The sequence below is a fragment of the Thunnus albacares genome, chromosome 4 (assembly GCF_914725855.1).
Source record: "Thunnus albacares chromosome 4, fThuAlb1.1, whole genome shotgun sequence".
Lineage (NCBI taxonomy): Eukaryota > Metazoa > Chordata > Actinopteri > Scombriformes > Scombridae > Thunnus > Thunnus albacares.
The window spans coordinates 16,311,786-16,339,428 of NC_058109.1; the positions used below are offsets into that span (position 1 = coordinate 16,311,786).

The 27,643-nt window shown below is 40.6% G+C and overlaps 1 protein-coding gene across 2 annotated transcripts in view; it reads left to right on the forward strand.

The window, feature by feature from the left end:
* megf6b (multiple EGF-like-domains 6b) overlaps nt 1-27,643 on the forward strand; it is a 61,720-nt gene that overhangs the window by 25,172 nt on the left and 8,905 nt on the right. Inside the window, exons 5-26 of one of the 2 annotated variants that reach the window (XM_044350278.1) lie at nt 8,155-8,277; nt 14,963-15,085; nt 17,759-17,884; nt 18,618-18,740; nt 19,376-19,498; nt 19,617-19,754; nt 20,710-20,832; nt 21,092-21,214; nt 22,180-22,350; nt 22,851-22,982; nt 23,101-23,229; nt 23,322-23,450; nt 23,712-23,846; nt 23,953-24,087; nt 24,194-24,319; nt 24,412-24,543; nt 24,919-25,047; nt 25,135-25,266; nt 25,718-25,846; nt 25,939-26,067; nt 26,412-26,540; nt 26,635-26,763. In XM_044350278.1, coding sequence (XP_044206213.1) covers nt 8,155-8,277; nt 14,963-15,085; nt 17,759-17,884; nt 18,618-18,740; nt 19,376-19,498; nt 19,617-19,754; nt 20,710-20,832; nt 21,092-21,214; nt 22,180-22,350; nt 22,851-22,982; nt 23,101-23,229; nt 23,322-23,450; nt 23,712-23,846; nt 23,953-24,087; nt 24,194-24,319; nt 24,412-24,543; nt 24,919-25,047; nt 25,135-25,266; nt 25,718-25,846; nt 25,939-26,067; nt 26,412-26,540; nt 26,635-26,763 — 2,868 coding nt within the window. Of the gene's footprint in view, nt 1-8,154; nt 8,278-11,260; nt 11,616-14,962; nt 15,086-17,758; nt 17,885-18,617; nt 18,741-19,375; nt 19,499-19,616; nt 19,755-20,709; nt 20,833-21,091; nt 21,215-22,179; nt 22,351-22,850; nt 22,983-23,100; nt 23,230-23,321; nt 23,451-23,711; nt 23,847-23,952; nt 24,088-24,193; nt 24,320-24,411; nt 24,544-24,918; nt 25,048-25,134; nt 25,267-25,717; nt 25,847-25,938; nt 26,068-26,411; nt 26,541-26,634; nt 26,764-27,643 lie in introns of those variants that run through there. The other variant, XM_044350279.1, reaches the window with a different exon arrangement.

Below are 27,643 nucleotides of genomic sequence, written 5' to 3' on the forward strand. Positions count from 1 at the left end.
AAGCAGGACTTTAAGGGGCTTATTTTACACATACTGTTTAGTTTATTCATCACAAGGAGTATTAATCAGCTTGTGAAAACAGCTGTAGCTTTCTTAAGTCTGAGAAAATAACCCACACAATGTCATCATCTTGAGTTATCTTGAGTTAGGCTGAAGACTTCATATATTTGAGAAATCTGTGTTAAACTTTTGGGGCATGGTGTTTGGAAGATAAGGACATTAAAGGAGGCAATGAGTAAGATTATTGAGTTGCATTATAGGAATCATTTTTGAGGCTTGACCCGTTTTAGGGACTAAAATTTGATTCTGACTTTTATCACATTTATTTTATTATTATTATTTTTTTTAATCTGTCTCTCCCAAGTTCACTGACTTTATGGAAGTTCAGTGCTAAATCACTTGCTGAGCTAAGGCAATACTCCATCTACGTACAGTATATTGTATTTTGATCTAAGTGAATTTCTGCCTAGAACTTGTTGAAGGCTGTTTACTTACATTATTTAACATTATTCTGTAGTTGCTGTGAATTTCTGCCACATGTTGGTTTGTGTTTGTGGTTTTTCTGGTGTGATCACCTACATATCAGTTGAAAACAGGCCGATTCTTTGGATATCTGGCTTCACGCTGCCTCATCTGTGTCACTCTGGGCATTAAAAACACCAAAGCTTATTTCAAGGTCAGGAAAACATCACCATATCATGTCATAGCACTGCTTGAGTTAGTCTTTCCCATAAAAATATAGCCCTTTGAAAGAGACATACCCGGGGGGTTATGCATTTGACTGCTGTTCCTTTCAACTCTGAACAACTGTAAAACTGTGTAATGTCACAGTCAATGTTTATTCCTCCTGTACACCTTGAGCATGACAGTCTGTCATGTATCTGCCACCTTTTGCCCTGTAGGTAAATGTCTCTGGGCAACTTTCTGTCTGTTAAGGCCCTGCACATACCACTGCAGCATATCTCACACATATGACCAAGAGGGAGGCAGGTTGGAAACCACAACAAGTAATTTTCGGATTCCTGCTGGCCTCCATGTGTTGTCCCAGGCACTCAAAACTCCTGGGTCAGAGTTGGAAACGACAGGTCTTAACAGGTAAAGCACAGATACAGCACACGCAAAGGGTCAGAGGACAATCCCCCGAGGTCCGAGAGGTATTTGTTCCTGCTGTTCGTCTGTGTAGATCATAAAATGTTATTCTGGAGACATGCATAGGTGCCCGCAGCTGGCCTGCTTTTTTTCTAGGTTGCAGTCTGTAACTTTTACTGATAGTAAAAATGAGCGGCAGAAGTCAGAAACCTTTGGCTATCTGCAGATTTTTGAGAGGACGGACTCTTTTTAGGAATTATTGCTCTGTCCGACACAGACCATCGTATGATGGTCAAAACACTGCCGTGAAAGAACTTTGGGATCAACTTTACAAGCAAAACTCTTTTGTGACTTGTGACTGTCTTACTGAGGTGATTTGAGCTGCTTGTGTCCGGGAATGAAGGAGTTATATTGGTCGCACTACTGAAAATGAAAGAAAAAATATAAAGCTTACAGGAGAGAGTGGCAGCTGTCATATAACATATAACATATAAACATCCATGAGCACCTGCACACTCAAACGTGCGCACATGTACAACACACACACACTTGCATGCTAACCTTGCAGTGAAATGGATCATCAAAACAGGGATTAAAGGAGTTTAGGACTCAGTGGAGCAGAATGTTCACTAAACAAACTCAAACACTGGATTTTAGTGTCTTTGATGTCACGCATAATTCCCTTTGTGGTCAAACATGAATAAATAATAAAACTTAAGGCTCAGTGGTCCAGCTAATAAGCTGCAGAGAGCCTACTGAGTTGCTTGATTAATATTTTTACCAGAGAGTCAGACAGCCTCTCAGTGCCTCACTCATCACAACAGAGCGCAGTCTGCTGCTTGTCTGTGGTTTCTTGTCAACACATGCCTTGGGAAGAAGAGTTGTATCAAAAACAAAATACAGAAGCGGATAAGCAGAGAATTTAGATAGTGTTCATCTGCATACTCACATGAGAAACATACAAACGAAGAAAAGCAACACACACCTGTCAAGAAAGCAAAAACACCTCAAGACATATAACTTTTTTAAGCTGTTATTTTGTAATATTTTCTTTACCAAGACCTGTATACGACCATAACTTCTTTTGTGGACTTAAAGTAAGAAGTTGGAGTATTTTTGTTGACGTCAGTACATATTTGGGTTTATTTGGAGTGATTAGAGATACAGCAGCATGAGCCACTTCTGCTTTGGCCCTCACTAGTGAGCTGTGTGGTTGCTGCTTGGTTGTGAGCATCTTTTAAAAAATATTTTTAAAAAGGAATTGGGAACGCTTTTCAAAGCCTATACCGTAGTACTCTTTGCTACTTGGTAGAGCTTTAAACTTGAGACAGATTGTTAACGACTTCATGGAAACATTAGAGGTTTCTGAATGGAGGTACAGATGTCTTAAACATCAGTGGATACACATCACAGAGGCCTGTGTGTGGTTGGGCCTTTGTCATTAAACATTTTTTTTAACTTCTCTGGTTCCAGGAAAGCCACAGCATATCTGAATGATAGTGCCATTTAACAACTCAGCTGCCATGATGGCTGCAATTACAGGGCTTCACGAAGAAAGTCATACCCATAACTGGCACTAAGAATGCAGTGAATAGGAGTAGGGGCGGAAATGATTGGATGCTCAAAGCGGCATACATAGTTTTCTGGTGTAAGTCAGTGCAGTGAACCAGAATGAAAGTTGTGAAAGAGCCGGAAAAGAAAGTGTGGCCTAGTTCAACTTGAATGATTATATTGTTATTATATAGTGGCAGCTGTGTTTTAGTTTCATGATGAATGAGAGCGGAGCAGAATCACGTAGTGTCAGTCTTTATTTAAACATCCAGCAGCACATCTGTGCTATTCCTGATGTAGCAGCAGGGGGCAATGTTGAACTTGAGCTGATTTCTTAAAGAGAGAGAGAGAGAGAAATACATGCTGGTTTTATGTTTTATAATTTTACATAAAAGAACACAGGCAATCAAATTACTGTCTTCTATAGTTTTAAATATATTTAATAATCATAATCTGTTGTGTGTCACCTGAGTCAGACTCAGGATGTATCTGAAGATCTGATCAACTGATGTCATTCATTTCAGTCATCCTTATTTCCACAATGTTTTTACCATCCATATTTTATTTATTTACCTATTTATTTGGACCTGAGGAAAAATACCAAACCTTAAAATGTAATTGTTTGCCTAATCTGATATGCTTGGCATATAATGTGAGCAGCCTTCTTGATCTCTGCTCTTGTTTGCCTGTAGTCTACTGTACCTGTAAACGTTACAGAGACAGCAGTCTGGCAGAGAAGCATTACAAGGAAACCTTAGAACCAAAGTACTTACACAATGTAGACACAATGACCCGAACCAAGTAATGCTTGATTAAAATATTTTGAATGTATCTTTGTATTCTTGTGACATCTGACTCCAGGAGCTGATGTGAAATCCAGGAGGAGTTACAGGGTCCATGAAATAATTTTTTATGATAACTTTTGTGAGCTCGGGTGAGCACCTTTCATCAGTTCATCTGTTTCACTTGAGCTTCTGCCAGGCAGCCTTGTGGCGCTGGCTGTTGGAGGGTAAAGGAAATGTGTCCTCTACAATAAACATTTTAAGGGTCAGTTATACTGGAGGTCAAAGGTGAAGATGAGTTCTCAGTGAAAGAGTGTCAAGTAAATTGTTAGTTCCAGTTCACAGACGGTTAGTTTGTTTGTCAGCCATCATGTTGTCATGATCAGTCCTGCTGCCGCATGTACAGGTCAGTCACAGAGAAATCCTCTCCCGAGTCATCGTCTAAGTTGATCCTCTGACTCAAATACATCTTTTGGAGCCTCTAGCCAATCTCCATCTTTATAGCACCTGGTAAATGAAAGCAGCTGTGACGACTGCAGGGAATGCAACCAGGAATGAACACTAGCAAAGCACATTATTACACCAGCAGTCTTTTAGATCACAGCCCAGAAAGGAAACAGGTTAGGTTATCCACGACGTCCCCCCTCCTCATCCTTGATGAATGCTGCAATTTTCCGGCCCATGACCCCTTGAGATAATATCAGAGGTCTGGTGGTTTTTGTTGGCCCGGTCTTACTCCCTTATGGTCTACTGAGACATTAGCCTCGTCCTCCCGGGAGCAGTGGCCGCCGTCCTTATCACAGGAAGTCACACAATACAGCAGTGGAATGTAAACCCAGAGTCTTGCTGCAGCAGAACTTGCAGAAACACAATCAAAAGTTTTCATGAAACTTTTTTTTATTTTTCATTCTTTTCCAGATTGCTTTGGAACAGAGTGTCCACGACGGTGAAATCTAAATTTTTACCCACGTTATAAATGTATTTTTGTTTTATATTTTACTCACAAGAAGACATAACAGCACTGAGCAGTTTGGCTCTTACTCATAATGATGTAGATGAGATTTTGTTATCCTCCCAGAACAATGCACAGAAACTCCACCTTCATACATACATGCGCAGGACAGAGTATTAGTATCTCGTTTCGTGGTCAATTTAGTTAGTTAGACAGCCTAAACAACAGTCACACTCATTATACTGTATGGCATTTTCTGTATGAAATAGTGCCTCTGCTCTTTTTCCCTAAGGGTTAATGTTTTGTTTCATAAAAATGTTTCTTTAAATGTTAGCAGAGGTGGTCTTGGTTTCAGGTGAGATGCTATAAAATACTGCAGGAAACCCTGAATTCTGCAATACAATATAAAACCACTAACAGCATTCCCCAAAACTAGTGTAAAGTTCAGCAAAACTGCACATCATAAGCTTCTAATGCTGAAGTCATTTGAATAGTTAATTGACTAGTTGATCGACAGAACATTAATCAATAATAATTCTGAAAAACCAAGTCACGTCATTTATCAAGCACAAAGTCTAATCATTTGACATTGAAATGTCAGAATTCGTTGTATTTGTTTTTTTTCTTTGTCATTGTAGATAAATATTTTTTGGTTTTAGATCTTTTGTTGGTCAGAACAAGCAAATTGAACCTTGGGTCTGAGAACTGGGCATTTTTCAACATTTTCTGACATTTTATGGACAACAATATTTATTGATTAATCTTAAAAATGATTGCCAGATTACAGTAATCATTAATGAAAATAATAGTTATTTGCAGCCCATATGATGTTGATCCCATGTAGCAACATAGGATGTTGTGTTGGATTGCATCAGACTGCACAAGTGTTGGTAATAAATGGCTTGAAGGGACCTATAGGTGGTTAATCACTTTCCAAGAGGACTCGTGTGTCACATATATTATGTATCTGAACATCCACCACATGGTGAAACGGTCTCATGCGATTCCCTCTGCATGCATTCGACCCTCAGCCTTGGCCTTTGGCCCTGACCAGGGGCATAAAGTGGGCAGCAGACACACTACTTTGTTTCAGGCATCTGATCTCTTTGAAAAATGTTCACACAGACCTCCCAGAGGCTCAGGTCAGGGAGAAGAAACCTTGGTGATCTGATGTTCATGGGAAGGGGCTGATCTTAAAACATTCTTCTTTTTTTAAGGAGACTACAGCTCTTGTTTCGCACCCTTAGATGTGTTTGGTCTGGTGACGGATTGATGGATGGGTGAGGATGATGTAAAGTGAACAAGAAATATTTATTTATCTCCGTTGCCCCCTGGAGTCAAGTGAGGGTGTAGCTGCTGTTCTAAACCCGAGACTCACTTGCACCGTCACTGAGGTCACTGAGTCTAACATTCAGAGAAAATGACTTTCATTGCTGGGAATATTTCTGTGTTGAAATTAGCTTACATTAGTGTAAACAGCAGTAAGTTAGAATAAAGTAAGATTTCCATGTTGCAACCACACATTAACAGTAATCTGGTCCTCTCATCTTTGTTTTTTCATAGACTTATGGAACTATTTATTGATTTCCTCATAATAAAAACAGACAAAAAAAATAAGATGATGCAATGGATTGGTTTATTCTGTCCTCTAAACACGATTTTGGACTCATTTAACTTAATAACTGCTGGAAAAATAAAGTGAAATTCCTGTCTATAATAAAAACATACTTCTTATCGATCCAGTGTAGACATCCAGTTTCTACTGCTGTGTTGCATTTTCTCCTCCTGAACCACAGCAGTTCAACATTCCTGCTTACTTATTGGGCAGAAAGACTGAGAGAGTGATGAGCGTGACACTGACCCTGGGCAGACCCCTGCTCAAGCTGCCACACAGGTGTCTGGCCTCAGGGGGGGAAAGAAGGGGGAGCTAGACCTCCTCACGTACACATTCAACACAAACACACACAGGGAAGCAGGGTCTTAGCGCAGGATCCCTCAGGGTCTTTAATCCTGCCCTTGACTTCAGGTTGCGTTCTGCTCTGTGACCATCACTTGTCTGCTTTGGTTCAGTCTGGATGTTTCTGTTTCATTTTCTTCAAACCTGCCGTACTCATTTTTGCAAGTTAAATGAACTGTATTAAAACAGGCACTTTCTCTCACCCCAGGACCCAGACTCTTTAAATCTTGTGATGTAGTGTCCAACTAAAAATAGGTGAGCAAATTGGATCTTTACCTCCAATTTATCAAGTCCTACTGTGAAGGATTGGTGTAATGAACCTATTTGAAGTTATGTTTCATAGTATAATAAAAATGTATTCCTGATGTTAAAGGCAATATCGCTTTACATTTTGTCTGCTGTTTGTTTTTTTATGACTATAGCAAAAGTTTTTAAACACATGGCAATAGAAATAGTTCAGTATTTTTGGTGTGAACATTTCCAGATGTTGTAAACTGAGAGGGAAATCGTTTAATTGGCTGGTTAAACGCTGGCAACGCAATGTACCAAAGTTTGCTAGCGGGGGGAAAATGTTCTATAAAACAATTTTCTTTGCATTCATACTCTTCCTCTGTAACTCTCTTCTTTTATGGACATGGAGAGAGTTTACAAGCTGATTAGTGCCAAGTGAATGCTCCCTCCTAATTTTCTCCATTGCTTCCAGGTTTCAGGCCAAGATTCCTTCCTGCTGGCATGGCAAATAAAACAGCCCAGTGTCATAAAGTCTAAAACTACTCTCTGAGCACGATCTCTCTTGACAAACCCCCATATGAACAAAATTTACTCTTTGCTAGAGTGCATCTGTGTCTTGAAACTGCAGTGTAAAAGTGAACAATCCGTAACACATTATTCCTTTCATTTTCAGTTTTAATATCTCCTCATTACGCAGAAGCTCTGCAGCTCAAATTATGGTATATGCTGAACTGTCAGCACCTGAATCTGACCCGAGTCATTATGTGTAGTTTGGGAAGTGGAGGGAAAGATTTTATCTGGTTTAGTTGATGACAGCTTTGGCAGGATATTTAGCTGATGGAAATGAAATGGAAAAACTGCGGCTTCTTGTTGAAGTGTTTTGGAAGCTCTGCTTGACTGACAAACACTCGTCCTGGTTGATGTTGGAGAAAGTTAACATGTTATGGATGCGACACAGAGAACATGCATATTTTATTTTATTCCCACTCAATTTATCACTTGATTTACTTTGATTTTGTTTTGGATGTATTATGTATTTTTTCCATTTTAGTTTTCCTTTAAGTTTGCACAAAGGAAAGAAGTCTCAGCATGGAAAAAGTGCAATTTCCTGTAGTAATTCTCATGAATTACAGTTTTCCAGGCAGTTGAGCACTTTCCACACTTTCTAAAATTATATCTGAATTTATTCACAGAAGACAGTTGAAACATGATCAGACAGACATGAAAAGGAAGATAAATTTTCTCTTAGCTGTTCAGAAAAAAGCCTGATGCTGCTTTAACCAAAACACTACTTGTTCAGTAAGTTTTTCTAACAGCATGTTTAACTGTTCTACTGCAACTGTTCTTTGTTCTTTCTAATTTCGGTTTTTGGCTGGACCGCATCAGCGTGGCTAGCTCTATAAACGCCAAAGTCTATGACTGACTGAGTGACTGACCGCCTTGGCCGAGTGCCGCCACTCCCTGTATCCGTCGTTTCAAATCCCTCTAGCGTTTCATACAAGGTCCGGCCATATACTAGGTTTTGACCTGGTCTTGTTAGTTGTAGTTTTAATGACTGTAGGATTAACTTTTTCCTTGTTTCTCCCCGTCAGATGTGAATGAATGTGAGGAGACCAATGGAGGCTGTGAGGCTCTCTGCTGTAACACCATTGGAAGTTTCTACTGCAGGTGCCCTCCTGGACAGAAACTAAATGAAGATGGCAAAACCTGTCAAGGTGAGTCCTCTAATATATTAGTTTGGTTATGAGGGTGGGTTTTATGTTGCTATATTAATATCAGTGTCATACTTTGATATCAGACATTGGGGTTCTGGTTCTGGTTACAGTTTAAATGTTGTCTGTTACAGCCTTTCTCATTTGGCTGAGAAAATGTTTTCAGCCATGGTTGATCTCATCAGCTACTGGATGTTTTACCATGAAATTGGTACAGACATTCATGGTTCCCAGACAATGCGTCCTAATGACCTTCCCTCTAGCGCCGCCATGAGGTTTGCATTTGTGGTTTCGAGGGAAATGCCACAACAGATATTGGATGGATTGTTGTGTCATCACAGACAAAACTTTTTGTACATTACTTTGGTTTATTAGCAAATACCCAAAAATTTAAATCTAAACCCATCAGCATCTGCTGAACTTTGTGTTTAGTGCTTGTCAGCAAATGTTAAAGCCACCAATGTGGCTGCAGATACTTTCAAATGCTTTTGTCTTTAGACATGATCAGATGACACGTTGAATAATGTATTTTTAAGCATACTGAAGGCTTGTCTGAGGGCTTGTCACTGTTAAATGTTTTGGTCTTTATTCTGTATTTATGTTGACATGTATCAGTCAAACTTTATTTGTATAGCACCTTTCATGTAGCGTTCATACACTTTAGTGCAGATGTTATTTATGGAGTTTGTTTTCATTTTTATTTGTGTTTATTTGTTCCCCGAGTGGTTCTGCACCCGGGGAACATCAAAACCAGATCATTTTAACTCAAGTGAACCACAACAATTGATCTTTTAAACTTGTAGATGATAAAATTATCTTGGCTCCTGTTGTTTTATGATTCAGATTATCTGTTGAATAAATTGCAGCTACCAGTCTATCAAGAAGCCCAGCTTCTCTGAACCATAGTTCACCATAATGAAGCTTCTTCCCAAACGTTTTCCCATACTGTTCCTTTTTGCTCCATCATAGTTTGATGTTTCTGATTAGGGACTCTCTGCGAGTGGTTGGTTTAATCAGAATAAGGATTCCTCTGTGCAGCAGCCAAGCCTAAAGGAGAGATACTGGAGTGCTCTGCAGTACGGCTGTCCGCTGCAGGAAATGGTGAGAGAGCTGATCCAGGTTATTAGGAGAGTTGATGGAAACGTTGTCCCAGCTGTCTTTCATAGCTCTTTGTTCTTTGCCACTGGTGTATATTGGAGGAAAACAACTACCAGCAGCATTAATGTCCTAATTGTCTGTAATTGCCTGGGGGGAGTCCGCGGAAAGTGATCAGCTTTCCTTCTGCATGAGGGTGTGTAGCTGGGAGGGCCGCAGAGAAAAGCCTGCATGCAATGAGTGAACGACAACATCCATTCAGTTAGCTGTGAAGAATAAATGATTCTGGGGAGTTGGATCGTACACAACCACATTTCTACTTTGGGGAATCCTGTCCTTGGCAACACGCTATAATTTTTCAATGAAAGACATCTGCTGCGGGATGTTAATAGGCCGATACCGCTGGCATCGACAAGAAACGAACAAATACATCTTTTGTTCAGTGCAAAATACAGAAAAAAAAACAAAACAAAATCATGGATCTGCAAAGTAAATCCATGAGATAGATTTAAGCTGCAGGTCAAATTCCACTTTATTTATGTATGTATCTATTTATTCTTTTGTTTTGAATAGGCAGCACTGATACAAATGGTACTGATCAGAGAAGAGAGGCCAACAGTAACTGCTGCCATACCGAGTGCAGTGCAGCAGTGTCAACATTTTAGCCGTCATGCCAAATGAACTTTACAGCTCAGACCAATACAGCCATGAAGGTGGGAGTAGTGGTCTGCCAGTGCTTGGCAGCTGAATTAATAGTGAGCTGTGGGCAGCGGACATGTGCGAGTAACATCTTCCAAAATCAACAGGTAGTAGATACTCGTTACCTCTGAAAGCAGGACAATTCCCGTAAAGATTTTTTTAAGAAAAACATCTTGCTGTAACTCTGTTCTCTCCTGGATTATTTTATTTTTTACTGTGGTTATCTGGCATTATTTAACAGTTATGGCTCTAAGCCTATCATCTGTCTTCCATGCTTGAAAGAGCTTCTTCTCCTCACCTGGCTAACATCATTGTCCACATGATTCAAAGTGCCATGTCTGCACAAATGTGCATTTTATGTGCTCAAAGTTGTGAATGTTGGCGTGTCGTGTCACAAAAACGATCTGTATCAGTTTCTGCTGGTCTGTCTGAGCCTGAGTACTTCTCAGATGCTTGTGGTCTGATGTAATAACTGTACAGGTGTATGTTACAGAGACTTTAAGGTTGCATTAACAAGGAGAAAAGCTTACAGTCATTGTATCCTGCAGAGGTCTCTATGGCAAGTTTCTGCTCAGATCCAGTGATGCTGACCATGACCATGCTTTGCTCTTTATAAGCTCTATAAAGTGCTGTCATTGTCCTGTTGCTGTGTTTGTATGTATGCGTTGGCAACAGATGAAAGACAGCACAGTGCTTAGCTCCTAAACAGAAGATCTCACTGCAAGGCTCATTCCTTTCTCAGATGTTTGGATTATAAATACTGAATTTGACTTCTGGCACCTATCAAATTTGGCGTTCCTTTTTTAAAATACATGTGAAAATCAAAAGAAAAGTCAAAAATATAGACAGCACATCCTTCACATTTTTTATTCTCAAACACCTGAGTGATGTGCCTTAATGAATCTCACATTTTGTCACACAATATTCTTTGAAGAGACAATAAATATCTCCAGTCGTAAAACGTAATAAATCATTGTTGGAAAGCAATCATTCACAGTTGGCAAAATTGTTTGTAGTTTATTCAGTACTGGATGTACCTTTTGTTTTAAGAGAGAGTTTAGGGTGGGGGTGAGGGGTAAAACTGGGGAGGGAAGAGGAGAGAGAGGAGGATCTTTAATTTGATGGACATTTAGCTTTTGGTAGATGGGAGGGTGAAAGTGAGAGAGGGAGAGAAAAATCAGGAGGCAGACTGAATAAGAAGTAGTTACCATGTCACATCAAACCAGGATTCTTTACTGTGGAACTGGTCATTTGTTATAATTTTTTATATTGAATGAGCCTAACAAAAAATAATGTTTAGATCGTTTTTTTAATAGTAGATTTTAAAGCATTTTATGAAGTCATATCCTTTGAATATTTTTCCTCTGTGAGAGATTACACTCCAACCATGGTTTTGTCATCAGGATGGCTGATTTTCCTCTTGGTTTTTATTGAGGCATCTCAGACATCTGGTGCAAACTATCCACAGAGTTACTACAGAAGGATTTGCTATAGGCCACACTGTTTCCATGGATACCATGGCTACAACTTGGGTTACATGGCGGCAGGTAAGTGATGATTTCACAGCCAAAATGCAGATGAAACGGTGGTAGCAGTATTTGTTTGTGCCTCTCCGCAGCCAGATCGTCGCTCAGCCAGACAAGTTAATCAGTCCTGCTGATATGTGTCTGCTTGGTCTGGCAGTGCAGATAACTTTGTCTCTGATCAGAGCAGGGGAGGCTTGCTTTTATCAACAGAGATTAGTGCACATGAAAACATGAACTATGAATCATGAGAGACTCTTTGTAATGCTAACACAAACAGGACTAGATACCAGATACACTCTCTCGACAGATTATGTCAATATTATTATGACTGATTTCTTTTTACATGTTTGGCATGACTGTAGCGCTCAGGGATAAATGCAAGATGAAACAGGTTTTACATTTATTGTTACCACATTTCTGATAATCCTTCTTATCTACTGTGTAACTGAGATGTCGTTTTTGGAGAAATGTCAAGACCGTTAAGAATAATTTATCTTCTTCACACAATAAACAAATCACCTATCGGACAATGACCAAAATAGTTGTCCATGAAGACGACACCATGCTGTAGGTGGCTGCAGGCAGAGAATTAATGTGCCTTCTGTAAAGCCAACGGCTGCTGAGGCTTTGGCTCCGAGCTCGGGGGGGGGATCATGTTCTGGACGTGAACACCAGGCTGGAGGGGATTCTCTGACTGCGCACTACATTCGACAGAGCTCCACAGCGCTGGAACCGTTTTATGAAAAACCAAACCAAAGGACGGCATGTAGCATGCCTGGAAAAACGAAAGGAAGACTCCTGCCAGCATATGAAGTGAAGCTGAAATTTGGCAACAGAGATACGAAGAGGAGGAAAGTTTAGAGGCTCATTTCTATCCCGAATACTATATTTGAAGATGTCATGGGATATTATTGGGAGTAGATGGGTTCAGCCCAAGGATATTTCTATAATTCAGCCGTCTTGGGCAGGTTTTACTGGAAACATTAAGCAAGCAGATTTCGGTCCCTTTACGCTCTTACACTGCATTTTTGTTCTTATCCTAATCCTGTCCTTGTTTTTATTGTAAGGAGTAGAGTCAGTGTTTCATGTATGACATTAATCATTAGGTTTAGGTCAACATGGTGTCTCCTCCAGCATGTAGTGTAGCCTAAGGGAGAGGATAGATTTACGGGTAAATCATAGGTCACATACTGTTTGTCTGTACTTCTGTACTGCAGGAACATGAAGACAGCGATGTTGTGGTGTGTAATGTGCACGATGAGGCTCAGGCACTCTTGTCCAGCTGCCACACTGTCTCTGTGCCACACAGCGTGACTGTGCTGGCTAGCACTGTGGAGGCCAGATTCTTTCCCTCTGTAACAGAGACCAACCATTCATATTCATCTCGCCAATGCCTGGAAAATACTAGTTTATAGCTGCTATAATTCATATTGTATATTAACAGTGGATCAAATGACTGCATGAAATGTCACAGGGGTCACTTGTAGTGATAAAATTATCACCCATCTCTGTAGCTCCTTTCAGCTCTGCACAGACTTTTAGTGTCTTTCTTGTTGTGGTTTAGTGGTTCACAGTTTTATTATTTTGGTTTACTCTCACCACTCTCATCATCATGGTTTGCGGACACAGCAGGCAGCTGCCCACTACTAAACAGCAGACAGACAAAGTTAGCGACTAGCTGTTGAACACGGAGGAGCATTTAGCGACTGAAGAGCCAGGTATTACCTCAGATATTACCCCACCAAAACAGAGCTAAAAGGAGAGTGGATATAATTCACAAGGTCAACCTAAACACTCCAAATGAATACTAATGTTGCTTCCTGTCTGCTGAATGTGTAAATAAACTAGCCACTTAATGAGGTGATAATTTGTCAGTGTTGTGTTTACAGCTTGTTTCCACTGCCCCTAAGTGGCCAAAAAAATCAGTTACTGCTGGTTATTCTTTGCAGGAATGCTGTCTATATCATATCTGTTCACATCTATGAGGAATTTAGACTTTCCAGTTCACTTAACCTGCATGTCTTTAGACTGTAGGAGAAAACTGAACTGTAACATGACATATAACGAAGACTTAATATACTGTGTTTAGTGTATTTGTATGGAAATTTTTATTCCCACTCAGTGTGCGAGACTAATGGATTATTTTTTTGGGGTGAGTGAGGATTGTACTGTGTTAAATGTTAACCAATTATTTATGGGATTTGTTCATAGTGAATTGTTGCATGCATTGTGCCTGAAGCCAAAATGTGCGGTCTGTGGTAAGACAGTCATGTTTTCAACTATTAGCACTAAACAACACAAAATAAAACAAGTAGTACAATTAAGTTAGAGTAATATTTGTTTGTGTCAAAAGTATCCCTCAGTTGTTTATAAAACCAGTTCTTTTTGCAGGGATTCCTTTGAATTCTTGAAATAGCTTCTTGCTGAAAATAGCCGTCTGGAGTGAGGGGCTGTACAGAACAGCACATTTCTCAACCATGCATTTAACTTGGCGCTGACTAATAGTCTTTTATGATGTGTTAGCTCTCTTTACAGACATGAACCAGCCAAAAGCCATTCACTTTCACCTTCTTAATGTGCCACATCACTTACAGTCAGCAACATTTCCAGTAACTCCACTCTGATGGTTTTAGTAACATTGGTGCAAGAAGCAAAGCGGTAACTTGTCATTGGCCTGGAGGTGAGGTGGGTTTGACTTCATGTCCTCATTTTGCTGATGATGATGGCAGCAGACGGGCTGCTAGCAGTAGTCCAAACATAGCAGGGCTTCATAAAGCAGCTCAGATCTCACAGGGGGTCTGCTGTGGAACTCAGAAAACAATTTATTAGTCTTTGACCCTTAAAATAAGAAGTGTTTAGGGACACTGCTTTCAGTTGAAATCTGGTCACACAGTGAGGCGGTCATGTTTCCTCACCACTACTTTCTCAGATGAAGAACCTCCTTCTTGTGTTTGTTTATAATGTCCACGCTTGGCTTAGAGGAATGTGTATGTTTTGCATCCTCTGATTTAAGCTTCCATATGCGCGCTGCACCCAAGGGACTTTGACAAGAAGCAAAGGAATTTAAATTTGGTTTTAAATGTTCAGTAGTTGTTACCACATGGGGGATTTGTTTGCTTGAGCTGCATTGCACTTGCAGAGTACTTTCCCTTCTCATCCATCATCTCCTTTCCTCTTGGAGTACATCTTCATGCTAAAACCTGTGTTAAATTCCTTTTGCAGCTTGGAAGCTCATCTGGGCTTTTTTTCTTGTGACCAATTTTTTCTCATAATGAGAGGATTTAGTCAAATTGCACTCATTTCTCTCCTGTCTCTCTGTCCTTCTGCCTGCTTCTGTCTTTCTCTTTTTTTCCCTCCTTCCCTTACAGATATTGATGAATGCCAGGTCCATAATGGAGGCTGCCAGCACAGATGCATTAACACCAGGGGCTCCTACTACTGTGAATGCCATCCGGGCTCTCGCTTGCATGTGGATGGTCGCACCTGCCTCGGTAAATAACTTTCTGGCAGTGCTTATGTTGAACAAGTGGGAAAAAAATGGAAATCAGTCTCTACACTGAAATAATACTACTAGTGAATTTGGCCCTGTTAGGTCAAAAAGTGTGAATCCGCATACAGTACACATCAGTGAAATCACAAGTAGAAAAAGATGTTAAAGCATGAAAGTGATAAACATTTTCCTAGAAGCATAAAATGAAGTAACACAATTGACTGGTTGACTGGGATGATTAGAGGTCTCACCTTTCATTGAATCTAATTACAAACAGTATGAAGGCCTCTCGTTAATGTGGCCTCATTGTTCAAATCTCACAGAAACATGTGAGATGAAACACTTTTCTGGAGGAACTGGGCTGCTTTTAAAGTCTTTAGTGTGAGTATTAGTTTTGGTCATTATTTCATTGAAGTTTACCCACATGCTTTTTTTGACACGGGCAATAAATCATGTAAACCACGGTTTATAATCCATGGTTTTTTAAAAGATGAGCCCTCATTTTGAGATGATTGAAATTAAATTAGTAAAGCCACATTATGTACAGTTCATGCATTGGTAACTCACTTCAGTGGATAACTTGTAGAAAGCAGTTTTTGAAGTAGTTTTTATGTGAGTGAATCTGGTTTGATTATCATGTGCGTGAAAGCATTTGTACAATAAGTACTACAGTATCCATATGTACTGCACACTCCTACATCGGCTGATCTTTTCAATGTACAGTGTTAAGATGTTATTAAGTTTTTCTGTGGACCCTGCTCTCTGGGTTTAGGGTTTCCCCTTGGGTAATATGTTTGAATTTTTCCCAAGATGCCTTGATCCCCTCTACTGCTTAATCTCTCTCTATAAATATACACATACATACATACATATACACATACATGTAGATACTGTATAGAAATCTGTGAACGGATCACATAGAGGGAAATTATATCAGATGGCAGCTATCTCAAATAAGTATCTATATGCAGGCTTTGACCTTAACATCCAAGAAACATAATGAAACTTTCAAACTCAATCTTTAAGCCAACATGGAGGAGAAGTCCTTAAAGTGCTCAGAAAAATAGAGACTTGTTTTGAGCAATGAAATGTGGTGAGACTGTTTTATCAATGGTTGTTTCCAAGATCAAGAATGAACTTTCAATCTCTATCCAAGAAATACACTTTTGGTTGAGCTGAAGCTCATAATGAAGGAAAGTTCACTCTGAATTATAGCAAAGATGAATTAAAAAGAATGTGTAATCTGAAATCAGTCCATTTTATGAGTAATTGCAATAAATCACTCAATGATTTTGGGAGAAATTTGAAAACTGTGGTCTCTAATTATGAATCCAGCCTTTCCCTATATTAAATTCAGCTTGTGTGTTATTTCAAAGCTCAAATAAGCTCCATTCCCTTAAATCTCTGTGTTAATCTTGTCACTCCTGACCTCTGCAGTGTTTCTGTATGTTGTTTCTGACATGCCAGATACATTGGTTTTTAGAAATAGCTGATAGAGAAAAGAGTATAAACCTGGCACTGGTTTCTGCAGTGAGGAATGTATACAGAGTGTCCTGTCTGACATTTAGAGTGGAAATCATCATGTGTTTCTTGGCTTCATAAAGTGAGGTCATTGTCTTATAGAGCAGAGACTGTAGCTGTCCCTGAGAGGCTCTTGTGTGACAGCTGCTGCACAAAGAAATGACTGATTGCACTAATAATCACAGTGCACATGTGGACTGACTCTCAGGTGAAGTTTATCTGTGTGTGAGACTGCAGTTGTCTTAAAATTGTGCAGATACCCTGCAGAAAAAAAATACAAAATTAGTCCATTTTCACAAATAAATTGAGCACTTTATATGGTGTATATATGAAAGGATTTTTTTTCATTTTTGCACCATGCACCAGACAACATATAAATGAACTGAATAAAGTTCAACACATACCAATCAACACAGGGTCATGATGAGAAAAAAGAAGCGCAGATGTCCTCAAATCAATTCAGTATCAGTTCAGCTCATCTTATCCAGCTCTTGATCTACCAGCAGAGGTCACATGTATCCCACACTAAACGTGTGCTTGCATAATATTTTAGCTGGAAAGCACTTTGTGGTTTGACATGTACTTGTGATTGATGGATCTTGACTCCAGCCTTCGAGAATGAAAAACATCATCTTTGGGAACGTCGGGCTGTTCGGCCTCTACCTGTTGTTTCACTGAAGAGATTGAGTCCAGGCTGTCTACTGAGGTTTCATATGTTGCTATGAAGAGGGGGGGGGGGGGACACACAGAGAGGGAAGATGATTGAGCTGGCTCTGCCCTCAACCTCATCAGCGTAAGAGCGCTGTCCACCACAGAGGGCCTGCCATTCAAATCTCTCTGTGATTTTTGGCCTTTTTATGATGATGAATCTCTCATGGCTTAGAACATAGCTAGTCTCTGATGTATTCCCTGAGTGTCTTGTAGGAATGTCAGTCCAGAAGTCATAGCACCGCTGAGAAAGATTTGTGTGAATGTGACTCTGCAGTCCAATCAAAATTCAGATTGAAACTGCAGTTTGGATTGATGGAAACTGATTTTACTTCTACAAAGAAGCCTGGTTTTCTCATTCTCTGTGACGGCATCTTTTCCTTGCTCCAGTGTGTCTGCCCTTTCGTCTTGTCACTCAATTTTTTTTTCCTTTTTGCCCTTTTAGCTGTCCATTCGTGTGCCATCAGCAACGGGGGATGTGAACACTACTGTGTGCAAGAGTCTGCCGCTCATTTCCGCTGCCGCTGCAAGCCAAATTATGAACTGGCAGAGGATGGCAAGCATTGTAAATGTGAGTGCCCAAGTTTCCAGTTTCTGTAAGACAACACTAAATACACATCAACACATGACACAAGAGAGAAAGGAGGAAAAATGAATGCCTATGTAAAGATCTTTCCTCGCCAATAAAAGTGAGTATATTTGGAAGATTATGAGGGTGTGATTCCGAAGATTTGATTGTAAAAACACATTACCGGCATCTGCTGCCAATTGTAATTATCTGACAGGATGTCTGTGCTGGAACAGGATTAAATGTCACTCATGAGGTGAGACATGAAATTGGAATGAATTACAGCAGTCCTCTTTATTGTGTTTTTCACCAATTTATTGTCCTTCCTTCTTTTAATCACTCTGGTCTCTGAGGCCAGTTCAGTTCAGTTCTCTGGGAGTGTGAAATTATACATATACAGTATCTATTTTAAATGACTGTCTTTTAGATGTGCTTACTTTGTAATTGTTGGCTGTGAACAGCTTCCTCTAATTTTTGCAGAGCCGAGGGTTCTCATCCCAAATGCCGGACAGGCTTACACAAGTTAAACACACACAGAACTATGCAGAGAGAACAATAAAAAGATGGGGTGGAAGTGCACAGAGGTGGGGCGGATTTAAAGATCTTTATACGCTCTGCATTAAAATGGAGAACAATTGGTTTTTACAGTCTTCTCCACCACTGTGCCAGAGGCGTTCCTCACTTGACTGACACCGTGTAGAGTTATGTTTATGAGCGTGTGCTTTTTGTGTTACAGTGCAGAACCCGTGTGCAGATCAGAACGGAGGCTGTATGCACGACTGTCATGTTGATGGCGGCAAGGCGCACTGTGACTGTAGAGCTGGTTACATCCTAGCTGAAGATGGGAAAACCTGCGAAGGTAAAGTCACTACTGACAATAAGAGTGAAATAAGAAAGTTATCAATGTAGTGAAAATGGAAATGTCAGCGCAAGGTCTGTTGTTCTGGAGCTTTTGATCATATCGCATGACTTCAGCAGATGAAGATTACCCAGATTACAGTTGAAATGTAGATGTTCACATACATCTGAGCACTTGAGGGATGTCACATCCATGTTTGCTCAAAATTCAAGATGAAAAGTTAATTCTTAACCCTGGAAAGATCTGAAAAATAAAAATTTAAACATTGACATTTCCAGGACAACTGGGAAAACTCTGGCTCTGATACTCGGTCTGTGATTGAATTTAAAGCTCCAGAAAGGATGCTAAATGGTCCTTGTGGTAAAATCGTTTCCAAGAGAAAATGTGGTCAGAAATACAAATACAGTGCACAAAAACCTAGTAATAAATGATCAAAAGAAATACAGTGTTTAAAAGAAAAAAAAAACAAATTTCAAGTGAAAAGATGATGCTGAGTTTGGCAGACAATATTTCCACTCTCAGCAATACAGAGTTGAAAGTGTGTGAAAGTTGTTTCAAGCGCAAAAATGGATTTGATGCATTGTGGATGCATTTCTCTGTTTTATTCAGTATTTTTTGACTTATTTTTGTCACAGATATTGATGAGTGTGAGATAGAAGACGGCAACTGCGCTCATGGCTGCCACAACACTCCGGGCTCTTTCGTTTGTATTTGTAACACGGCCTATGAGCTCGGATCTGATGGAAAACAGTGCTACAGTGAGTTTAAACCCTCCCAATATTATCACATTGCATTGAAACTTCATATTTAATTATTTGAAGATATTTTAGTCGCTTCATTAACACACAGTCTGATCTCACTTTGAACGTGTGAAAGGAATTGAGATGGAGATTGTGAACAGCTGTGAGAACAACAACGGAGGCTGTTCGCATCACTGCCAGCATTCAACCAGCGGCCCAGTTTGCTCTTGTAACCATGGTTACAGACTAGATGACGACCTTAAAACTTGTGTTGGTAAGAGATTTTACTGCTTTCACATCGATCTATAAACATACTTATGACAAGATATACGACAAACTGATGCATTACATCATTCAAAACTTCACAGAAACATTTTAACTTACTGCACGTGAATTATTATTGTTTTTGCACGTGTTTTCTGAATGTTTATGACCAGCTTTGAATAGGGTTGGGCGCTCGTTCATTTTTGGATTTAGTTCTCAGTCAGTAAAATACACAAACATTTGTGAAACTCAGAGTCTAACAAATTTCTTATCAAATCTTTTATCTTCTCTCTCTTTAGCTAGCTAGTTTTAGATCTTTGAATGTCAATCTTTGAGTTTTAAATAGTCTTAAATAGTTATTTATTATTTTTGTCACTTAAATTGTTAAATCAACAACATTAAATAGATTTGATAAGAGAGTCAATGAGCGAATAAGATACTGGTTTCAGATTCAGTAAGATGCTTTTAAGCCCAACCCTCCCTATGAGAGGAGGTCACACTGGGAATAATGTGCTTTATAACTCCCTGTGACTATAACTATTGATAAGTATATAATAGAAATTATTGCCAAAAATCCTTTCTGATGTTGCTCTGCTATAACTGCAGAGGACAGCTCAGTATGTGTAGATGATCACTCAACACATCCTGCTCCTTTACTGGAAAATAAAAAAACAGGACTCTATTATATCTATTCTATGATGCCAAAATGCTCTAGGAGAAGAGCTGAGAATAATATACTCTTTAGGAGTGAATGTTTACTGATACAAGCCAAAGTATGTAAAAAATCACAAGTTTAAGTTCAGTGCTATTATTCTTCACGTGTAACTTTGACCTTAATTGGCCGTTAAACTTGAACAATTTACGTTATCTCATAAAAAAGTTTCTCTCAGGGAGCAGGAAAGCATATCACTGCAGTCGGATCATAATTTTTGTCCTGCTTATTTCCTGCTTGCTGTGTTTGGCAGACGTCGATGAGTGTGGAGAGCAGAGTTCTTGCTGTGAGCAGGACTGCACCAACTATCCTGGAGGTTATGAATGCTACTGCGCAGCAGGGTACAGACTCAACTCAGATGGATGTAGCTGCGATGGTATGTTTCACCCTCAGTCAAAAGTGGCCGATACAACTTACATGAGACTGAATATTTATTTCTGCTGAATATGTTCCAGTTTGACCCCGAAGACGTCAACACAAACATGCACAATGTTGTCTTTGTCTTAGTTTAACTTGTAAAAGTGAGTCCAGCTCAGTTAAAAAAAACCAAACAACTTTTGGCTTTTCTCAACTTTTTCTCAAGGTTTGCGTGATGTTGGAAAAGCGTTTGAGTCTGTGTTGTGTCTGTTGTTTAGATGTAGATGAGTGTCTGGCAGATAATGGCGGTTGTGATCACACATGCCAGAACAACGCGGGTTCCTTTCAGTGTTTCTGCCGACGGGGTTTCCGTCTGGATGAGGACCGGCTCTCTTGCATCCGTGAGTATTGGAAATTGGGTTGAAGAGTGCGGGGGAGCAGGAATCACACCAGAAACATGCCAACGCAAAACCTGGCTAACAGATGCCATCGTACTGCGAAAAACATCCTGTTTTCCAAACTCATTTAAGGAAGAAGTTTATGGAAAACAAGAGCTGTCTAAACTTGGAGTGGATTTCACAGTGACAGCTGAGGTGGTATTCCTCGATGTTTCACCACCTTTTTGATGTCATTCTGAACTAGATCAAGTTTGATGTCACAGCTGGACAAAAGGCATAAACAAACAAGTCTATTTCATAAGAGTTGGAATGCGAGGCAGTGGAAACAAAATAATTTTTGGGGTGCCTGAATTTGATAGCAGACAGTATAGAGGCAAACAGGAAACAAGGTAAAAGAGGAGGGTATGACATGTAACCTTACTCATTCAGCTGTCAGGACGCCCCACTTGAAACAGAATACAGTTTGGTTTAATTTGAAAACCTTTCGCAGACAAGGTGTCACTGATAGACATATAGTGGTCGTACACATCTGTCATAAACATAATTCAATATTTAAAATTTTACTTTTCTTAATTGACAAATGACAGAAAAGCTGCCAGTGGGGTGAAATTGTTTCAGTTGTTACAACTTTTCATCATCTAAAGTGACATTATCTTGATAGTACTCAAGCTACCCACTTTATTTTTATAAACTCTTTTTATAAACTTTGCTTTTTTAACATACAGTCACACTCAGATATGAAGTACACTTCTAATTTATATATACATAATTCATATGCATCAATATGCCATTAGCGAATTCCACTACAATGAAAAACTTGCCCTGGCTGCACTCTAGTAAACATGTACACAGTATACATTCATGCTATTAAACATAGTTATCTCATCGAAAATGGTTGATATTGATCACATGTTTTGAAGGAGAGATCGATTCTGAGACAGAAAATATATATATGTTTCTCCTTGCAGCACTAGAAGAAACAGTTGAGGCCCTCTCCAGCGGAGGTGCCATCGAGCTGCCTCTTCTGCGCCCCCAGCTCACCTTACTGCAGGACTACAGCCAACCCCTGGAGCGCTATGACGACTACGAAGACGACGAGGGGGAGCTGAGGGCCGAGAGTAACCTGGCAGAGAAATTCGGTGAGACTGCCTCAAACCATCAACTACTCATTGTCATTAACAGGAGCCTATATCTAATTACCTGAGTGTGACTCCGGGGAGGTGAAGCTGTCTGACAGCTTCATTTACTGCAGGCAGGAACAGACCACACGGTGAGGGTTAATTGCTGTGCTTCATGCTCCCAGACTGTTTGTACATACTGTAACACCGCAGCTTCTTTGGCAGGAATGTTGAGGCTTATATATCCTGGCAGCTGGTTGGGGCCTGTCACAGGAAGTCAAACAGTCTGTTTTCTGTCGCCTGAACAGCTGTAGTTGAACATTAAACGTTGCTACATTAAAAGTCAGAATCGGCACATTTGTAACTATCTGACATCTGATGACAAAATATTGCCCCAAAAAGTCCAGCAGCAGTAACTAAACCATGTCTTTTTGAGGGTCAAATATCTTGATTAGAGCTGACATATGATGACAAAAAAATGAACCTTCAAAAAGGAACATTCATTATTCTGTTGTTTCCAGTATGTTTGGACGACACCTTTGGCAACGACTGCAGTTTGACGTGTGACGACTGTTCTAACGGAGGAAAATGTAATCCATGGAAAAATGGCTGCGATTGCCCTGATGGGTGGACCGGCATCGTTTGCAACCAGAGTGAGGAACAGGCTTGACACACACACACACACACACACACATACGGACGCGCACATACACATGGACACTGTCACTAAGTCAGTGGCAGTGATAGACCCTGTTATTTTTCATCTCATAGCGTGCCCCGATGGATATTTTGGTAAAAACTGCTCCTTCCCCTGCAAGTGTAAAAATGGTGCCAGCTGTGATCCTGTTTCTGGGAGCTGCCGTTGCCCGCCTGGGGTCAGTGGAGACTTGTGCCAGGATGGTGAGTTGTCTCCCTTTGTCCTAGACAAAACAGTAATTTGTTCCTTAATTTTTTTCTAACCACAACAAGATCTCACTGTCAATTGTTTTCAGGCTGTCCAAAGGGACTCTATGGGAAGCAGTGCAACAAGAAGTGTAACTGTGCAAATAACGGTCGCTGTCATCGGACCTACGGAGCATGTCTGTGTGATCCTGGCCTGTATGGGCGCTTCTGCCACCTGCGTAAGTCCCGCAGTTCACACATTTCATCACCCTCTCACCTCTCACCCACAAATTCCAAAAATGTCAAAACAACCAGATTGTTTTTCCAGTATTACAAGAATCCACATGCAAAACAATGAGCTTCTAAACACTGTTATTGTGGCTACAATCCAAGTATGATATCATAATCTTTTATGTCTGTCTGTGCAGCATTGTTGATCAGACTCCTGGTGTGAAATTGAGTCTTGCTGCAGCTCATTTCTTCTAAACTTTCTCATTCAGCTTGTCCTAAGTGGACTTTCGGACCTGGCTGCTCTGAGGAGTGTCAGTGCCTCCAGCAGAACACTCTGGAGTGTCACCGTCGTCATGGTACCTGTGTCTGTAAACCCGGTTACCAGGGCAACACCTGCAAAGACGGTGAGCATTTACCTTGCATTTATTGCAGGTTGTGTTCTGCTCTTGTTATCACTCTACTTCACATCTTAATGTGAAAAGTGAGCACTCTGTCCTGCTCCGTCTCCAGAATGTAACCCAGGTACTTATGGAGCCGGCTGTGAGAAGAAGTGCACCTGCCTGCCAGGAGTGTCGTGTCATCATGTGACTGGGGAGTGCCAACGAAAGTGCCCTCCTGGTCATCACGGGGAGAATTGTGATCAAGGTATGTGAGTCTAAGGAGGAAGTGCTTTCTCACTCTTTAAAGCTCATTTGCTTCAGTTTTTGTGCAACTGTGTTGAGACAAATCCGTCCTGTGTGTCGTGTGTCAGACTGTCCCGAAGGAAGGTTTGGAACAGGCTGCGTCCATCCTTGTAATTGCACCGGCGCCCCATGTGACAAAGTGACAGGACAATGCAAGTGTCCGCCGGGGACATCAGGAGAGCACTGTGAGAACTGTGAGTACAAACAGATTTTTCTACAGCTTAGTACAAAATAAGCACATATTTTTTGCATGATAAAAATGTCATCAATCATCAATGTTTTATAGTGTGTCCGGAGGGTTTCTGGGGTCCCAACTGCACTGGAACCTGCCCTGTTTGTGAGAACGGGGGCGTCTGTGATAAACACAATGGGTCATGTAACTGTCCTCCAGGATTCATGGGCAGAACCTGCCAGAACTGTGAGTATCAGCGGTGTGTATTTTTAGGAATGTTTCCACAGCATCATGCATTTAACAGTCAACTAGCTGAGGTGGATTATTGAAGTTGTACATGAAGGCTGTTTGGACAAGAAATAAAGGAAAATGCTAGAAGACAGAGAAGTAGTTATTCTCCGTGATCATTTTTCAAAGATCTTTAAGCTACTTGAAAAACCACCTTGGACATATTTTCAGTTGGAAGAAAAAGTAACCACTGACTCTCAAAAAAAAAAGCCTCACTTGATGGCTGAATCACCAGAACTGTCATGGGAACTTTCTTTGCTTTCATGCAATCTGGTGGAGTTGGTTATGGTAGATTAGTCTTGATGTTTTAAATATTTTTTTCCCCCTGTGCAGCGTGCCCAAGTGGACGTTTCGGTCAAGGATGCCAAATGAAGTGTGTGTGTGAGAACAACGCTCGCTGCGACCCCGTGAGTGGGCGGTGTACCTGCGCTCCTGGCTGGAGTGGACACAACTGCAGGAAAGGTAACAGCACTGGAAAACATTTGTTGTTCTCAGTCTCTCACTGTCACTATGTCCCTGATGTGTCTGAATGTGATATTTCTGCTGCAGCCTGTGATGCAGGGCACTGGGGAACGGACTGTGCAGAAAGCTGCGACTGTAGAAACGGAGATGGCAGCTGTGACGCCGTGACGGGACAGTGCAACTGTGAGGCTGGTTACACCGGAACACACTGCCATCAGAGTATGTTGTTGCTTGTTGCTCACGGCATCTTTCCAGTTTTTGTTTGTTGAAAAATTACTGCAAAGTTCCTGCATATCAGAAAGTCTTTTAATCATTTGCACTCACCATTAACAATGTTTTGATCTGAGATGAAGGGCTGAGGACCGAAGTGTTAATAAAGTGATACAAGTGATCAACAGTGTGCAGGATTTTATGGCTCTCTCAAAGTTTGTAGAAAAATCCCGTTAAAAATTGGTGCAGCGTATGTGTTCATTTATTAGCAGTGTGTCATTCTGCACAATGTCATTCTTTATTCTACCAACACTTTGTCTCTGTAAGTTATTTGTTGCCTTTTACAATTTGCTTTGACTGTTCAGTACTATTTTATAATTGTGCTGTTGTGTCATTTTATAACCAACATTTATAAAATATGACATTGAGCATGACATGACTGTTTGTGATGTTCCCTCAGAGTGCCCAGCAGGTATGTTTGGTCTCGGTTGTCGCCATCGGTGTCAGTGTGACAACAAGGCCTTGTGCGACCATGTGAGCGGAGCTTGTACCTGCCAGGTGGGATGGACTGGAACCTTTTGCGAAAAGCGTAAGGCAAGATCCGTAATCACAAAGCCAAGTTCAACTACTTAATATGTATATATACTAATAACAGGTTGTCTTTACATGTGTGTGTGTCAGCGTGTCCTCAGGGTTTCTACGGGTTGGACTGTCAGGAAAAGTGTTTGTGTCTTAACGGCGGGAGCTGTAACCATGTCAGCGGGGTTTGTTCCTGTCCTCCTGGCTGGATCGGTCCTTTCTGCAACATGAGTGAGTGACAGGTGCACCGCAGAAGTTATTAAGTTATATGAATCACAGACGCTGACATAACTCCAGTGTTATGAAAGAATGTTGGACAGAAGGTCAGATAGTTTGTATCGGAAAAACAGCATCGAAGCACCGAGAACATCTTTGTGACGCTGACTCACAGTGGAACAAAACCACGCTTGCTGTCAGAGTTATTTGGGAAAACCCAGCCCAGTCACGCATGAGAAAGTACCGACTTGACGTTCCCCATGCTATAAACTGTATCACTTACCAAACACTGGAATTTCCACGTTTGATCAGCAGAGTTCATCAGGAGGTAATGATATTGTTTGTCCTTTCCCTGGCAGCGTGCCCAACCCATTTCTATGGAGAAGGATGTAACCAAACCTGTAGCTGCCGTAACAATGGCATCTGCCACCCGGCCAGTGGGCAGTGTGTGTGCACGCCGGGCTGGACCGGACCCAACTGCACAGAAGGTGAGTGTACACAAAACAGGGCAAAGTGATCATCTATACGACAGGTAAACAAAAGGTCACAAGATGGTTTTGTCTTCTGTTTTTTCTCTCCCAGAATGCCCTGCTGGGTTTTATGGAGCAGACTGTCAGCAGCGTTGCTTGTGTCAGAACGGAGCCACCTGTAACAAGACCAACGGAAAATGCACATGTGCCAGTGGATGGACGGGCACAGCCTGTGAACTGGGTAAGAGACAGAGATGCTGTGAGTAAGAGTCTCCGTATGTTACCACAAAATCCACCATCATCGTCATCATTTTAAATGAAAATTCCAGTCTAGTACCATTTATACTTTTGGCCTTCATTGTATCCACTGTTGTATTCAAACCTGACTAATTGCTGAGATCTGGGAACACGTTGACATCGCTATGGCGAAATCCAACGAAGCAAGAGACAATCAGACAGGTTGTAAACTAGCCATCAGTTTAAAGTAAGCTCACCTGAGATGTTGGTAATAATATCTCATTTCACTTTAGCAGGTATTGTGGGTCAAAGTTGAACCAGGAAGTTGATGTGTAAACATGATGGATTTTTACAACAGACAATAACTTTATTGTTTGACTTTTTCCTCTTTGTTTGGCATGGGTTAGTTTAAAACCTGTCTGATTGGCTGACTGCATGTGTTTCTTGCCACATCTGACTTCTTTTTAGCAATGTTGCTTTGTTCCCACATCCCAGCGGTTGATGAGTTCAGTGTTATTATCACAGATAGAAACAATAGACAAAACTACAAAAAATAAGACCCAGGTTGCATGAAACCGCACTTTCTCTTTAAAACCACTGCAACGGCTGAATCTGTCTATACTCTACACGAGATTGTGTTTTTCCACTAAAAAGGTTTTCCTCTGTGCTTTTTCTCATTTACTTGGGGAGTTTTTTCTTAACCAAACTGAGGATCTAAGAAATGGGTAAAGAGACAAACTTGTGATTTTCAGCTATATTAATAAACCCAACTTGAATCAAACATACAGTTACATCAATATTTCTGTCTTTACTTCACATGTTTCTATTGAAAGTGCTGGACAATAAACCAGATTTATTGAATTACCAACATTAAGGTGGGTGGC